Below are 17329 nucleotides of genomic sequence, written 5' to 3' on the forward strand. Positions count from 1 at the left end.
CCACCTTGGATTGAGAAGTAAGTTTTGGTGAGTATTTTTAGTTACGAGCGAAACGATCACAGTTTGCGATGCATTTGCCGATCGAAGCATGCGTTGCATATTGTTGCTTAGTACGTAACGATGTGGGGAGATAGACGACGAGCTACATTATTAGTTGGGGCCAGCTAGCCGATGATAGCCGTCAACGTAAACAGTGATGTTGTTTGGGTTCCGTGGTGTGCGCGGTATGTTTATACATTTTGGTGCCACCTATATTCAGAGTTCCACAATGTTATATAGCTAATTAAGCTAATAAGAGCCGCTTGAAACAAGTGCCCGCTGACTTTGAATGGTGGAGCTTCTTTATCTTTTAGTTGGCCTTTCTTTTTCTTTGTGAAAAGATTACCTTTATCTCTCCCTCTCGTTGTTATACTTATCGGTTGATTTTCTCCTACCGGTCCTATTGGTGTACGGAGGAAAAAAGAATCAAAATGACGGCCAACGCCTTTTTTACAGTCTAAAAAACTTTTTGACATTTCTGCGTTTCTGGTATTAATTTTTAATTATAATAATACTTCCATTTATGGTCCATTTTAGGAAGCTGAGCACCACCCTGCACTAATAAAACTGAGTAATACCCTGCACGATGGGACAGTCACTATCGGAACCGGAAACTTCCAAACAGTCAGCCTTCTGTCAGAATGATTATTACAAGGTTGGCTCTAGCTGCATGCAAGGATGGCGAATGCACATGGAAGACTCCCATACACACATACTCTCGCTACCGGACGACCCCGGGACGTCATTCTTTGCCGTGTACGATGGGCACGGAGGTGCAAAGGTGGCCGAATATGCAGGCAAACACTTGCACAAGTACATCACCAGCCGGCCAGAATATGTCGATAATGTAAAGCACGCCCTCAAGCAAGGTTTTCTCGATCTGGACGAAGCGATGCTGAGCAATGAAGCGTTGCGGGAACAGATGTCCGGTTCGACGGCGGTTGTAGTGCTCATTAAAGACAATCGTCTCTATTGTGCAAATGCTGGGGATTCTCGTGCGATTGCTTGTGTCGATGGACATCTGGATGTGCTGTCGTTCGATCACAAACCGACGAACGAAAAGGAAATGGAACGAATAAGCAGCGCGGGCGGATACGTGGAGTACAACCGGGTGAATGGCTATTTGGCCCTGTCGCGTGCGTTGGGAGATTTCGGACTGAAGCGCAACGCAAAAAAATTGCCCAGCGAGCAGATGGTAACGGCGTATCCGGATGTGGAGGAGCGTGAAGTGTCTGAAGGCTGGGAGTTTCTAGTAATCGCTTGTGACGGCATTTGGGATGTGCTGTCTAGTCAGGCCGTGCTAGAGTTTGTGCAGGAAGAAATTGCTCAAGGGATCTATCCGCAGCAGATTTGTGAAAATTTGATGATGCGCTGCTTGGCCCCGGACTGCCAGATGGGTGGCATCGGGGGTGATAATATGACGGTAATTATCGTGTGCTTTCTGCACGGTCAACCGTACGAAGAGCTTGTCCAGCGGTGCAAGGAAGCGGTCGCTAAGCGACAAGCACGTACCAAAAAACGGCGCAGTCATTCGAACCGATCGCATGAAAGTGAACCAGAAAGCTCGTTGACACCGCCAGCATCGGAGAGCGGGGCCGGTAAGGCGGGCAATGGCCGTTTGGATGATGATTCGTCGGGCAGTGAGAGTGAACGGTCGGAAGAGTTGCATGCACCGCTGTTGGCGACGAATTCTAATGGCAAGGAGGATGTGACGGAAAGTACAACAGTTGGTAGTGGAGAAAAAGAAGCAACGGAAAACCCAACCTCTTCGTCGGAACCAGCGGCAACAAGCTCGGAGGTAGAGGTAAAGCAGAAGAAACCTCAATCGGAAAGTAATAATGATAGTGTGGAAGATAGCAGTGAGGAGATTGATCTAAAGTAGAGACTTTTACCGATGGAATACGATTGTCCTGTTTAGTTTACCCAGTTGACCCCCAGCTGGATCTGTAAATTTAGGTTTTGGTTTTATTCCTGTTATACCGTGCGTAACTATGATAATAATCTTTACATACTTGTAGGGCTGTCGGACAGTTGAATGGAGAATGGTTCTTGCTTACCTTTGTACCATAGCTTTAATGAAATGGGCTGAAACGATTTATATATCTTCTTCAAATATGACTTTCTTTACTTGATTGTACCCCGTTTGCAGGCTGAGAAGATTTAAATATGGCTTTATTATGTGGAATTAAAGTTCACCACCACACCACCTCCCAAGGTGGTGTGGTGTAACAAGCCTGTATCGGGAGAAAAATCTAATCCGGTCCCGGCTTTCCATACGCTTATTACCCGTGCAAAGCAAATCAAAGATCGGAAACTACTAGTTATTAAAATCGAGCTTTTGTGCTCTCTTTTTTTAATGGTTACGTCACGTACTGTGATGTAAGGGTTTTCTTCTTTCCTGTGTTTTTGGTTTTAGATAAATCCGTTTTAGTTTTTTGGTGGATAGACAAATTGGTAGCGATATTAAGAGTGCATGGAGATGAGGAAGAGAGAGAAAAAGTTCATTACGCTTATAATATATCAAGTAATGGAGACAAACGACGGAAAAATCAGGCAGATATCAAGTCCCAATTCATTCTAGTTCAAGAGGAAAAGGCGTGACGATTTTTTATATCGCCACTTTGCTAAAAAAAAAACAGGTCCGTGAACACTACCAAATACTGTTGGCTGGTGCTTGAATAGTTGAAGAAGAGAAAGTAGCTTATATACCAATTAGATACATTAATGTAGTCCCATACTCGTAACTCTGATACGCTTTTCTAGTACAAGGGAATTCAAATGATAGTGTGCAAAGAGATAGCTTCAGAGAATAGTGCAAGCAAATATGAAACCCTCAACCATTGATACAGAAACCCTCAATACATTATTGAATCAGCAAAAATAGATACAGAATCACTAACAATAATTATGGAAGCGCGTGCAATTTATATAGAGAAACAAAAAATTAAACCGCCAGTTAAATTTCGTTTTTCATATCAATCGCACGCGGTACCGCTTATGTATTGTGTGTTTCTATATCATTTGTCGAGGAATGTATATTCCTTGTGCTATTCAGTAAGTGCGCTCATCGCTCCCTATCATTTGCACTTCCCAGTAAAAACGTACAACTAGATTGTGGGCCACAAATAAAAACAGCAAAAATCAACCATCTCGGAACTCATTAATCTTGCCTTTCTTCACATTCAATGAGTCAGGTGGCGTCTATATAGGCCAGGTTAAATATACATTAATCGAAAACCAAAATATCGATCGGCCTGTTCCTGTTCCTGTACTGTAAATACGCAGCAGCATGTTTTGTATAAAAACAAAGATAAACTTTTTTAAACGCAACTATTTCGCGTATTAAAGTGAACAAAAAACCAGGCTCCCCTTACGGTAGTAGGCGCATATATTAGCATATACTCGGTCCTGCCTTTCCATGGACACTGTGGGGGGAGGGAACTGTGGAGAAAACTATATAGGGTTAGAAACTATCGTACCAGTGCTTCCACGCGGATCAAAAACAGTTAAAAGAAATGAAAACAGTGTAATCACCAATCACTTCAGACGGAAACCTACGGCAGAAGATGTTTAATTGTATTTCTTTAAAAAAAGTTTTTCTCGAGTCTTTGTAACCTATTTAAAACAACCAAAGAAATCAACCAATAAGACAGGGCAGCGTTTCGTAAATATAAATACAACACATACAAAACATAAGGGAAATTGGTCTCCCATCCCTTGTTAAGTGAAAACTCTCCAATTCCCCCGTTCTGGAAACCGCGTGTTGGTACAAAAAGAGGTATGTGTTATCGTGGCAGGGAAAATTATCACTAAACGGTGGATTGATGGTAAATTTACATAGAACTGACAAAACCGGCTCCAACCACACGGTCTATGTAAGATGTAAACTATTTGTAAACTATCCCAAACCGTCGGATAGAACTAAATATATTTATTTATATTTTCTATCGCGAAACTAATGCTGTTAAGTAGCAGAAGAAAACAAAAGACAGAGCTGTCGAAATAGGGAGTTTACTACCCATTGCGGTCTGAAACGGCAGTTAGGTAGGGGTCGTTTTATTTTCTGTATTTTAGTTGCAGTTTTAAAAGGAAGTATCTTCTTAAAATAAATTTCATATGCTAAACAAAAGGTAATTGTTTGAGTTGTTGATTATTCTTGCTGTTACTCTAATTGTGTTAGGCATGATTCTGCTAGTTCCGTTCGACTCTTAGCTACTAATGTGTGCATTGAAAAATAGACTCATGTTAAAAGGCCTCGGGCCACGAGAGAATTCAAAATCTAATTTTCAAGTACTCATGAGGTGGGGTTGTAAAATGTGGCCCGTGTCCTTCAAATTTGCTCGTGGCTTGTAGCCTAAATATTCTTCAAGTGATGATCCGATGCACAAACGCTGTCACTTCCTGACGATTCATTAGTACTCCTTCGAGTTTTACTTCCAATCTGGTGGCTTTTCGTTGTAAAATTTTTAATCAGAATCAGATTTGGGCTTGCTGAGATTGTCCTTATCTCTGTGAATGAGTTGCGGCATATCGTCCATCCTAGAGGACCAATTATCAGACCTGTATCGCAGAATGACATCTCGTTTGCTTACGTTTGATGATTGCTTAAGCTTAGAAAGAGCCGTAAACTAACCATGTGTAAGGCTTTGGGGGGATCTCTTTCAGATTCGGGAGAAATTTCACCTTTGCCTTCCCTACGGTTGTCGCAAACCAGTAGTGATTCTCTGCTCCGTCGGAAGCATTGGAAGAAATCGTTGCCGGCTTACTCGGTCCGCAATGAAATACTTCTCCTGGCTTGTCCGAAAAAAACATGGTTAACTCTCCGACGTTAGCGAAACTGGTGACGCCCAGCCAGCTTTGAGATTAGGAAAAAGTTTTTCCCTTGTCTTTCCTACGGATATCGGTCCCTCTACGGACTCCAGTAGTGCCTCCCAATTTCGTCGGAGGGAATCTTCGTTCCTCACTGGTAGGAACTAGTCCTTCTTGCGCCATCCCTCCGCGTGATCGGCCTTCCAATTGGGGATGCTTACATCCGGTTTGTTCCCGGTAGCAACACCATGGCTAAGGAGTAATGTGCCAGCTTATTGTTATAAGACTGCTAGGGACCGGGTGATAATATTTTTGCAAAATGCTTATTGATGGTACGACGAGAATCCCCTAATTGTATTCTATGATGATTATTCATGTGCATCTAATAAAAAAATGCTATTTCGACCATGCCCGTATGTAAACGAAAAATTAATTAAATGATAAAATGTTTAAATTAATGCCTAATCCATGTTCGAGTTATTTCGATGATTCATTGATGCTTCTTATTCGATCCAGTACACGTGAATTACAAAAAGATGTACAAACTCCAGACGCCGCCTGCGTGAAGATTTGGCCACCAAGTTTAGCTTGTACAGCTTGCCACGTTGGAGATTAGAGTTTGCGTACACACGTACCGCACCGGTTGTTTTGCGCATCGTTTCCAGCGCAAAAATGTGTCCATACCGTCGACCACGGAAAGCGAACCGGGTATCGTACTCCATCCCGGCCAAATGCTGCACGGCAGGAATCGATACAACAGCAAGTGGTTGCTTTGGAAGGAAGCGATCAAGTGTGATGATCGTGTGTGAAACCGTTTGCCCAACGGTGGCCCCTTCGGCACAAAGCGGCGGACCGTGCGTACAGTTCAGCGTGCACAGCTCACCCTCCTCGTCCAGCTCATACTCTGGCGGACAGTCGGTCGGTACGCACAGGTATCCACCACGTGTGTTTACACAGGCAAATGCTTCACCACATTCGTCCGCTTGTAGGGCACACTCGTCAATGTCCTGACACTGGCCATCCTCCCACCGATAGCCTTCCCGGCATCGGGGCATTATGCGTACCGGTTCGTTGCGTTTTCGCTTGATCGTGCACGTTTTACCATCCTTGGCGAGAAGGTACCGATCGGGACAGTAGCATTCATAGCTGCCCGGGACATTTGAACAATAGTGCGAACATTCGTGCATTTTTTCGCGACACTCGTTTATATCGACACACTGCATGTCCTGTACGATCGTACCATCGTACCGTTCGGTTTGGGAAGTCAGTGGGCGGTAGCCGGCAATGCAGCCACACTCGTAACTACCCAACGTATTGATGCAGTACTGTCCAACCAGGGCACACACGCGACTGTCCGCACATTCGTCCACATCGCTACAACCACCGTGTAGCGCATTGTACACGTATCCTTCCGTGCAGGTTACAGCGGCCTGTAGGGCGTTTGTTGGATTGCCAAAGTTGAGGCTAAACCCTGCTGTGTCATTCGACAGACGCACCGAGTTCAACAACTTGACCGTAATACTCATCTTATCGGGAGCGGAAACGTCGACATACTCCAACGGAGGTGCCTCAGCGTACTGATAGTTGCGAATTACCGTAACATCCTGATCTTGGTGTCCCGAGTCTGGATCCTCGTACTCCGCACTATCGACTTCGTTCGATCGTGTGTAACCGGCTGGGTTGTTTGATTCGTACGACACATAGGGCGTTAACAGTTTCTTCGTATTGCCCGTTCGCACCAGTGCATCATTGCGACACTTTTTCGTGAAACATCGAGCCTGCTCAAAGTTTGCTCCCATACATCTATTACCGCCCGCTTTCGGGACAGGATTGTTACAGTAGCGTTTGCGGGTTGTAACGCCCTCGCCACACGGTTTACTGCACGGTGACCATTCGGTCCATTCGGACCAACCACCGTCCAGGCGGCATTCATGTAATTTGCAAGTTTTCACCTCATGCTCTGAACCATCACACGGACGACCACCGTGGCGTGGTGTGGGATTGGAGCAGCTTCTCAAACGTAAACTGTGCCCTATTCCACAGGACCCACTGCAAGCGGTCCAGTTGGACCAACGCGTCCATCCGCCATCGATTGGACAGTACTTGACGGTGCATGGTTCCTCTTCGTACTCTTCGCCGATACACATTTTACCGCCAAGTGCAGGGGTCGGTGAATCGCAAGCTCGACTTCGGTGGCGTACCGAACGGACACCGCTGTACTCGGAGACGCAGGCAAGCGTACAGTTGCTCCAGTTACTCCATTTGCCCCATCCACCGTTCACAGGACAGGGTAGCAATTCGCAGGGTTTAATCTCGACATTTTCACCGACACAGTTGAACCGTTCGCCGTGGGCAGGCGATCCATTGACCAACAGACAGATGCGCGATCGGAACTGGGTACCGGATCCGCAAGTAGCGCTACACGCAGACCAAGCACCCCACGGGGACCAACTTACTGGAACTAGTGGAAATCCAAGAAGTGATGAGTACATGAAATTTGAAGTGAAAACGGTACCTCCCTCCAGGAATACTTACCATCGATCGTCACGTGAAACTCTCGGCTGATCTGACCGAGTGCGTTGCTTGCCTCACACTGATAGGTACCTGCATCCGTCAGCTTGGCCGCCAGCAATCGTAACGTTTGTCCATTCACACCGAAGAAAAAGCCATCGTCGTTTTTACCCAGCTGAATGCCATCTTTTATCCACGAAACGGATGCTTCCGGTGAACCGTTCGTTTCACAGTTCAAATCCAGACTATGATGTAACGAAACCCGCTGTTCATACTCATACTCCGGACCGGATTTCCATCTCGGAGACGCTTGCACAACTAGATGAAACAGTTTCTGTGCCGATCCGGCCGTATTGTTAACAAAGCACGAGTACGTGGCGGTATTGCTGATGTCGTACAGCTCGAGGAATGGGTCCCGTGTGGGGAGCAACACATTTTGCCGCTCGTCCAAATAGTCCACCTTCATCCAGTACACCTCCGGCACGGGGTGGCCAAGGCTCGAACAGTCCAGCGTAACATTATCGCCCGCCAGGAGTGAAATTTCTTCCTGATCCGGTTGATCGGCAGACAGGTAGCTTTCACCGTACAGTACACTGCTGATGATCGATGGCGGAACCAGTACGTCCACCTCGAACTGCAGTTCCGTCTTGCCGACTGGATTTTCACCGAAGCAAACATACGTCCCAGCATCGCGCATCTGTACCGATGGTAAGAATAAAGTGCTGACCGTACTCTTCAGCCGATTACCATTCCGGTACCATCCGATCGTTGGTTTCGGTGTGCCTTCGATCGGACAAAACAGGAACAAAGGCAATCCTTCCAGCAGACGCACAGTTTGGTCAACCGTTTTAAGCTTATCCTTCTGCACGTACGGTGCCACCATAATGTCTAGCCGTGCGAGCCGCTCATCGAACCCGATTGCATTCTGTGCCATGCACAAATATTTGCCCTTGTCCAGCAGGGTGGCGCTCGGTTGGCGTAGGGCGAAACGAATTTCGAACGGTGAAGTACGAACGGCAAAAAAGCTGTACAGCTGGAAACTTTTGTAGAAATTGTTCTTTACCCGATACTGTTGATCGATTTCCATGGCCGATGCATCGAGATCGGCCGTGGAGGCCAACACCTCGCCCCGGTGGATGATGCTGACGACCGGGATGGGATTGCCGACTGCCTCACAGTCTAGCTCAATGGTGTTGCCCGCGAGGAGCGTTTGATTTGAGGAGAAGATCGTTATTTCCGCCGGTTCTTTACATGGAAGCAGAGGAAAATTTCAAAGAATAAAGAAAAGCTAAGCTTACAGTTTATAAGGGTGTATTACAGGAGTACTTACGGTACACCAACACTTTGAAGGATTTTTTGGTTTGCCCGAAAATATTCTCCGCCTCGCAGTGGTACATTCCCGTGTCCTGAGGTTGAATGTTGATAAATTCTAGGATCGTATTGAATTCTTCGATGGCAGTACTATAAGGAATAGGTAAAGTTTTGATAGCTTCAATTGCAAAGTTTGTTCCAGGGTCCAGGGTAAAATTTCGGTTTGAGGCGCGAGTTGAATATTATGGAAGGGATGAATGGTGATCATTGAAGACACCTAAGCTAAGTAACGTTAGCAAAAGATCGTTCAAAGCTGTGGCAGATGCAGATGGAAAATCATCGAATCAATTAGAGTTATAGGAACCCAGTCGTAGAGAGGAAAAGAGTTAGGAATAGTGGCTCTCTCTCTATTCTTCACTTAACGACCTTTTAAGATCAAGCCGGGCGCCATCTAATGGCTTACTAAGACTTGATACCAGGAAGATACATAATAAAGTCCTTGCTATGCAGGATTGATCCAGATGGGGGATTTGAACCGCGGTCATGGCGTGCGAAGAGAGTATTTAGATGACAATTCAGCTTTAAAATAGCGAAGGTAGTGATAGAAGTCCCGACACTGAGGCATTAAATTACAGTTTTACCATATGTGTTGCGTAAGTACTTACTCTTCCTTTAGCCACTGATAGGAAGCGGGAGGATTGGACTGCATCTCACAGTCCAGCTGAAGATCATCACCGATGAACACTTCGATCGATTGTACCGGTTCGTCATAAAACTGTGGCGCTGTCATAACATCCAACCGATAGACCTGTGTCGATTTGCCAAGCTCATTCTCCGCCACACACGTGTACAGATCACTATGATGAATGCCAACATTCGGAATGGTAAGATTGGGCGTTTGCGATACGATCCTTGCCATATCGGCACCACGGTTCCAGTACACGCTCGGCTCTGGTGATCCACTTGCTTGGCACAGTAGTTGTAACGTTTCACCGGAGAGCAGATTTACTTCCACCGCACTATCGACTGGTCTGTCCGGCCTCCAGTAACTGTCCCACTCATTATCCACCACAGTACCATACTCGTCGCTCAACTCTTCCGGATGTGTCCGGTGGATGGTTGGTGGCGTTAACACACCAACCACAAACGATTGTCGATCGGATCCGGCACGATTCTTCACCACGCACGTGTACGTGCCTTGATGTCGCGAGCGTATACGATCAATGATGAGCATGTTTTCCTTCAGCTTTACATCCGTAAGATCGAAGTATTCTTCCAGATTGCGTTCGTTTAGCTGCCACAGAAGGCTGTTAAAGTTTTCGAACGGACACTCTAGCACTAGCTTATCGTCGGCACGTACTTTTAGCGATGTAAGACTGTTGGTAAAATTCGTCCCACCAACTCGGTGCGGTGGTTGTACTACATTGACGAACATATGCTGTCGATCGGTTCCTTCGGAGCTTTCGAGCTGGCAGGTATAGGTGCCAGTGGATGCGTTACTGTACGAGAGGTAAAGTGATTGTTCGCTGACGAGTGTCGTTCCGTTGAATAGCCAAGAGGCTTTGGGTGGTGGACTTCCGGTACCGGAACATTCGAAGCGAGCCGTATCATTTGGTAGCAGCGTCAGATGTGGCTCTAGTGAGGAAGTTATTTTTGGTGCATCTGAAGAGTAAAAAACGAAAGGATCGTTGTTACTAATCGAAGATATCATTGTTCTACTGATACTAAAGAAATCAGAGCAGTCGCTGCACTTTAAAACCATTGTGTGATCTGATCCCGCAGCTTGTGAGCGTGACGATTGAAAAAATCGAATAATAAAAAAACGCGGCCATGAAACTTCCGACCTTCTACCAGCAGGATATGTGGTACCGCGAAAGGATCAAGGCGGAGCGAGTAGCAAGAGAACGATTCGAGGAAAGCATGAAACAGTATAACCAGCGCTGTTGCTGTCAGCAGAAACCATTCTGGAGACCACCCGATGGATGGCCTGAACGTCCGATCAAGTCCAGTGGTGAGATAGGCCGGTTCGTTGGTACACCGTTGGAAAAGTTTCTACTATCCGCACCGCGACCATCGTACTTTAGCTCTATGCCGACAAGATAAGGACAACTGCACTTACCACGCACGGTAACGTAGTGAACTTTTTGCAACGATCCATGTTCGTTCTCGAGCACGCAGCTGTAGATACCCGCTTGCGCATATGATATGTTGAGCACACGAAGTCCTTCATTCGAAATCTGGATATTTGGAGTTGATTCGAGTGGTGCGTCGTTAAATTTCCACTGAATTGTTGGCTGAAGTTGAATAAAATTAAGCTTTAGAGCTGTGTATCTTTAGCATGATTACAATGAGATAACCTACTTCCGGGAGTCCCCATCCGGTACATTCTAATAACACGTCCTGATTGGCACCGTACTGCACCGAAAGATCTAGTGGACCCGTTACCTCCGGAGGACCATACGCTTCCATGGTAAAGCTTTGCTTCTCTGTACCAAACTCGTTCGTGCCCGTACATTGATAGAGTCCTGCATTTTCATAAGACACTTGTACCGTTTGCTGGCTCAGAGTGGGATCCTTAAAGGAGTGTTCCGGTTCCCAGCGGATTGCCGGTTGAGGGCTTCCTGTGATCGTACATTCGAGTGTAATTGACTCTCCAACTTTTTCCTTAAATCTTTTGCCAGTTACAGAAGTTGTTGGGGTTTCGCCTAGCATAAGCTCCACCATAGATGACACACGTCCAAGAGGATTGGTAGCGCTACATTCGTAGCTACCCTGAACAGTCTCTCCGAAGGGCTCTTTAAAGAGAATAGTTTTGTTATCATTTTCGAACTGCAAAAGCTCACTGTTATCGGCAGTGAGTAATTTGCCATTCAAATGCCACTGTACAGTGGGTTCTGGTAGTCCCACTACCTCACAACTCAGTCCATTAACTTGCCCCGCCGCTCTGTACAGCTTAGTTCCGGATGTTACCGTTTCACCATCGATCATCATCGTATCCACCTCCGGTGGGACCATCATTCGTAGCTGAAGGATCATAGCATCGGCACCGTGCTGATTGGAAAAGATACAGGTGTAGCTGGCCACGTTCTGCTCATGGAAGTTGTCGATCGTGAGCCGATATCGTACGGCATTGCGCGATTGATCGTTATCGAGCACTACGCGAATGTTGTCGATCGTTTTCTCTGGACTGCTTTCGAACGAACCCTGCTGGCTGGTCCAGATGTACTCGTTGAGCGGTTGACACAGCTCGCACACACAGTCGAGCGTAATGGAGGCACCAGGAGCTACGTAGATGGTCGTTTCTGCTGGTTTCTGGATGATGGGAGCCACTGGAACAAGTAGATTAAGCATTAAAATAGTCGCGATTGTTTTGATTTAAAACTATTCTTACCGTTCGCAGCGCCTTCCACGACAAACGTTTGTTTGCCAAATCCGTACGTATTTTTACCCTCGCACACGTACAATCCAGATCGATCCGGAGTCATTGTAAAGGTTATCGAGCTGTCGGTGCTTTCGTACACCTGTGGTGCATCGGTTTGATCTAGCGTTTGATAGTACCACTGATAGTCTGGGAAAGGCATTGCATCGATAGCACACTCAAGCGCAACTTCCGTACCGTACTCTTGAACCAGAGTCACACTGGGAATGGAAATTTTCGGAGCATATTCAACCGCTACCGTACTCTGCTCGCTGGATACGCGCTGTCCACCGATGTCCGCGTAACAGGTGTAATTGCCAGAGTGGCTTTTATCGATATCGATTAGCTCTAGGTACGATTTCCCGCTAGCTATCGGCAGGGGTTTGGAGTTATGTGTCCAATGAATTTTGGCCGCACTGTCCGGGGTTTGCTCGAGAATACAGCGAAGCGCAATAAACGGTTCCCGTTCCATGGCAATTGTGTGCTTGGGCAGTAGGCGCAATTTGGGCGTTTGCAATGGAGCAACTTGAAGAAGTGGAAAAATAGAGAATTATTGTTATTTCGAGGAAAGCTTCTATTAATTGTCTGTCTATGCTTACCTCGTACGAAGATCGTCTTTCTGTCCTCACCGATACTGTTTTTGGCAAAGCAAGAATAGTTACCAGCATCTGCTGTGGACACGTTGACCAGCCGTAGGGATAATACATTCGATTGTCTGGAAAGAACAAATTGAGTAATAAAATAAGGTTCTAGGAGGACGTCTGTTAAGATTTCTATTCGCTTACTCAAATATTCGCTCTATCAACTGCTTATTTCCTTGCGTCCATGCTCCTAGCACCGGAAACGGGGACTCAATACGGCAATCCAGCATAAACGTATCGCCTTCGATCAGCTCGAGCGCCTGGGTATAGCCAACGGTGACTTCGGGGGGTGTTTGTTCGATCGCTTGCATGGCTGTCGAAAGCAACCTTTGTAGCGTTTCCTCGTTCGCATTCTTGCCATTGATGGTCAGCTTGAACTGTTGGCGCGGTACATCAAATGCATCGGTACGGTAGAGTGCAGTGGTGCCAGGCACTAGCTTCAGTGGCAGTGTAAAATTAAACTTTGCACCACCCGGTGTACCGACATTGTGCGACACGATCGTGACGGAATCGAGAGTCTTGATCAGTTGCGGATCCGTCGGTTCGATAGCTAGATAGTTCGCCTTCTTAAGGACTGGCTGGTGCGAGAGGCTCACTGTATCTTGTGGTTCGAGCAGAGAAAAACCAAACTTAAAAAGAACTTCACTCAACCCGGAAAGCAGCACGGAGTGGGAAGAATTGGACGCCGCTTTAATGTTCCACCTGCCGGGACTCGGATCGGCAACATTTACCACGCGTATGTTTTCCAGATTAAGCACGTCCCGCGTTCCGTTGTACGGTTCGTGCTGTGGATCGAATATCTCGATCGTTGGCTTTACACCGGCAACACTCACACTAAACTCTCGCAGCGTACTGTCCACGTTGAGATCGATATCGTGCTGCTTCGGGAGGGAGGAATCGATCGCTTTTAGTGGCACGTGATCGATGTCCATTGTGCTGCGTATGGCTAGCAGCACTTCCTCGATCTGATCCTTGCGCAGATCAAACACTTGCCCGTTACTGGCGGCCGCGATGTTGTTCATTACCTGGTAGCCTGGACTAGCTTTGCCGTCGCAGAACCCTGTTAGCAGGAACGTGATTGGAGTTTGCTTCTTTTGTACAAGCTGCAGCACGCGCTGATCGAGTCGGAAATCTTTCGCCGTGGCATCGGTGAACACGTACACGAACGAATTCGGCATGGCCACTTCGATTGCACTGGAGATCGCTTCCAGTGCTGCCTCGGGACAATCGCCTCCACCGATGATCTGTAGCTTATCGAGTGCGTCCAGCAGTTCGTCCTTGTTGCGTGTTACCAGTCGAGGGCCAACGTGTGGATCACGGAACGGTACGAAGATGTAGTTGAAGATAGGATTGCTGTCGCGCTGCGTGATTTCAGCTATTATGAGTCTAGCAGCATCCCGAAGCTGCTGTAGATCATCCAGCATAGAACCAGTAGCATCGAACACGATCACCAAACTTCGTTGTCCATCCTTCGGAGGTAGTAAAGATTCGCGATGTTTGACGAGCGTTTGATTTAGATCCGGCAGCAGGACATTCGATAGCTGGGGTAAAGAACGTCCATCAGCTAGAAGTGATGCCGGCTCAGCATGGATCCTCTGCTCTTCATTCTCAGCAATCGTTGGTAGGGCTTGATAGTATTGCCTTTTGTCCAGTGGAAGCGTAATACTATTCCTAAGCCGCTCCTTGATCACTTCTGGATCGTTCGGATCCGTGTCGTTCTTTGGGGTCTTTATACCCCCCAGTCCAAACAGTTCCAAAATCTCACGTGACTCGGGACGCTTTCGCAGTATGTTCACAATTTCCTTATCAAATAGCAATGGGTCATCAGCCTGTGGGAGCAAATTCTCACCGCTTCCTTCGAGTACGTCATCGACATTGACGAGGTCCGGATCGATTGCTGCGGGAGCTTCGACGTCATCGGCCACTTCCACCAAACCACCACTATCAACGGTATGGGGAGTGTCGGCCGATGGGAAGTCGACCTTTGTCGGTGTACGTCCAGCGGGCGTGAGCAATTGATCCTGCTTATCAGGCAGTTCCGCACTGGCAGCATCAATGGACTCACTGTCAGCGTGGTTGTAGCTGATACTACTGATCAAATCGACACCATCAGCTCCATCGACGTCGTCGTCGCCGTCGTCCGGTGGTTGCTGATCGCCGCGGAGTGCCATCGGTTCGATGATTCCATCAGCGGATGCGGCGGTGCCTTCGCTGTGGACGTTTGTTTTGGTTTCGTGTAGTTTTCGTTTCAGCAAGCGATCCCACAGTTCATCGTTATCAAGCTGGTGCTGTGTTTTGCCAGCGGCAATTGCACAGCAGCTCAGGATGATCGCTAGAATAAAGATGTCTTTTTGCATGGTAATTTTCATTCACGCTGGACACTTCCGTTTAATGGGTCAGAATTCGCAAATCAAACTGTTTCTATGAACTGCACATTGTACACTGATTGATGGCGGACGCGGATTGATCTAGAATCTTTTATAAATGGCCACTTTTTACTGCACAAAGGATGTTATTCTGCGTTCTACACTGAAAATATTGCTAATGGCACTCGTACGATTTGAAATTGAATTGAATTTTTCACTCCTACTTGCACAGAGAAAACTACAAAGCAATTTCCACAATAAGAGCACTGGTCTGATCACAACCGAAGAAGTACGTGCGCACTGGATCGATGTTACTGAGCAATTGAACGTTCTGATTCGAACCGTAGATCACAGATCACCGAGCCATGTAATCTGTAATCTATACAAATAAAAATTAAACTGTGTTGCGCATGTTTGAGTGTACTGGAGGCAAAGATACAAGTTTTTGCATAATTGTTTGATAATAATGTTTACTATTTTTTAAAAAAATAGTAAACATTATTATTAAAATTGCTTACAAAAAGTTTAAATATTGTTCATTACATCGAGTTTGCTTATAGTACCCGTCGCTAGATGGCGCTGTGTACTGTAAGGAGATATTTATAATCGAAAACATTGCCTTTCGCTTTGAACAAGTTTACAAAACTCTGTTTTATGTATAATTTTCCCTTATTACAACATTAATTTTCAATTCATGAAATACGAAGCTGTCTTTTTACCTAGTTTTATTGGAAAAATAATGTTATATTCTGTTAGCTAGATGTAATGGGAAAATTGTTATTTGGGACCCCTTCCCATGCATGAGCACACGCACACAGTGGTGCGCGGATGTTTACATGGCTGTCAGCATAACATAATCAAAACAAAGTAAATCTTTTGCAAGCTGCATCAGTGCCAGTTGTGTAAATTGTAAAAAAAACACCGAAAAACTATGTTTGCCGATGTTAATGTGGATGTATTTATTAGTAATTACACGATAATAGATCCGGAAATCTATCAACTATGGGTAGAAGGTTACACGTGTGAGTAAACAGTGCTGTGATTGTGCGGAAGTGCACAATCGCTCTTGGGACCACGCACGTTCAATAAAATTGGCTTACATTCCTTTTTCAGTCGTGGAAGCGGTCCAATTGCTGAAACAGAAAGGTGGCATCTTTGCTGACGTTCCACCGGAACTAATCGCATCGGACGTGCAGGACCACTATCGTACGTACGCCATGCTGGAAAAGTTTCTCCACTCGCCACCGAAGCTGTCGGAGCAGCCAACGTTTCAGATATGTCCACAGGACCGTTCGCTGCTAATTGAGCATTACTACTCGCTTGACGATACGGTCGCACGGGAGCTATTCGGCAAGAAGCTCAATGCACGCAACCGTAAAGATCTGGATGAGGTGGCCGACAAAACGGGCGTACGGTTAAAATCCTGCCGGCGACAGTTTGACAATGTGAAGCGAATATTTAAAGCCGTCGAGGAAACGCAAGGAAATTTGGCGAACAATATTCGTCAACAGTTTGTACTGCCGGAGGAGCTGGCACAAAAGTATGCGGCCGTTGTGTTTATTGCTTGTTTACGCTTCGAAACGACCAAACGGAAGCTGCAATATTTGAACTTTAAGGATTTCTACGAATGTGCACAGGTATCGTCGGATTGGTAAATGAAAAGCGGGAATTTTGTGTCTAACATTCGGTGTGGTTTCAGGCCTTGATGACCTTCTGGACGTATACGTATCAGCATTCGGGTGCCGATTATTTGGACACCGAAATGGATAAAGAGTTTCTGTTGGACCTTCGCGAGATACGGTATCTGTTGGATAAAGAGAAGGAAATTAAGCAGTAAGTTTGCTAACCGAACATTAAAGCATCCGTAAGCTGAATTTTGTTATTGTACATTTCACAGTTTAGTATCGATGCGGCTGAAACCCACCTTGCTGGAACGTGCGTACCAGGAGGTGGAGAACAATTTTCGCTCCTATTATCGGGCCATCATCATGATAGCGTGCAATTTGCATCGAACGAGAGAGCTAAGGATGCTGTTTGTGGAGATGACGGAACGGTTGATTGAACCGTGGAAGCAAAACGGTTGGACCCGGGATCATGTGCAGATGTTCATGCAGTGTATGACACAGTGCGTGCTAGATTTGGAGGTACCGCGAGACAATCAGGACATCAGGTGCCTGTGGGATCGGTACATGCAGGTCATAAATGTGTGTCTGTTTCGTATGTACCATTCGTAA

At 46.3% G+C, this 17329-nt stretch overlaps 3 protein-coding genes across 3 annotated transcripts; 2 read left to right on the top strand and 1 right to left on the bottom strand.

Moving 5' to 3' along the window:
• Positions 1 to 623: 623 nt before the first annotated feature.
• On the top strand, positions 624 to 1921 carry LOC126558084 (probable protein phosphatase 2C T23F11.1). Its single transcript, XM_050214028.1, has one exon. It carries the CDS (start codon positions 626 to 628, stop codon positions 1919 to 1921), a length of 1296 nt encoding a protein of 431 aa, XP_050069985.1. The 5' UTR covers positions 624 to 625.
• Positions 1922 to 5351: 3430 nt separating this feature from the next.
• Positions 5352 to 15119, bottom strand: LOC126559621 (hemicentin-1-like). The gene is made up of 9 exons (XM_050215791.1): positions 12874 to 15119; positions 12688 to 12803; positions 12062 to 12613; positions 11032 to 11999; positions 10790 to 10964; positions 9336 to 10332; positions 8690 to 8820; positions 7384 to 8604; positions 5352 to 7309 (listed from the first exon to the last, which is right to left on the bottom strand). Exons 1-9 carry the CDS (start codon positions 15096 to 15098, stop codon positions 5352 to 5354), a joined length of 8343 nt encoding a protein of 2780 aa, XP_050071748.1. The 5' UTR covers positions 15099 to 15119.
• An 896-nt stretch (positions 15120 to 16015) lies between these two features.
• LOC126558395 (acidic fibroblast growth factor intracellular-binding protein) lies at positions 16016 to 17329 on the top strand. Its single transcript, XM_050214407.1, has 4 exons — positions 16016 to 16117; positions 16209 to 16732; positions 16795 to 16928; positions 16993 to 17329. Exons 1-4 carry the CDS (start codon positions 16027 to 16029, stop codon positions 17327 to 17329), a joined length of 1086 nt encoding a protein of 361 aa, XP_050070364.1. The 5' UTR covers positions 16016 to 16026.

This window comes from Anopheles maculipalpis, chromosome 2RL (assembly GCF_943734695.1).
Source record: "Anopheles maculipalpis chromosome 2RL, idAnoMacuDA_375_x, whole genome shotgun sequence".
NCBI lineage: Eukaryota > Metazoa > Arthropoda > Insecta > Diptera > Culicidae > Anopheles > Anopheles maculipalpis.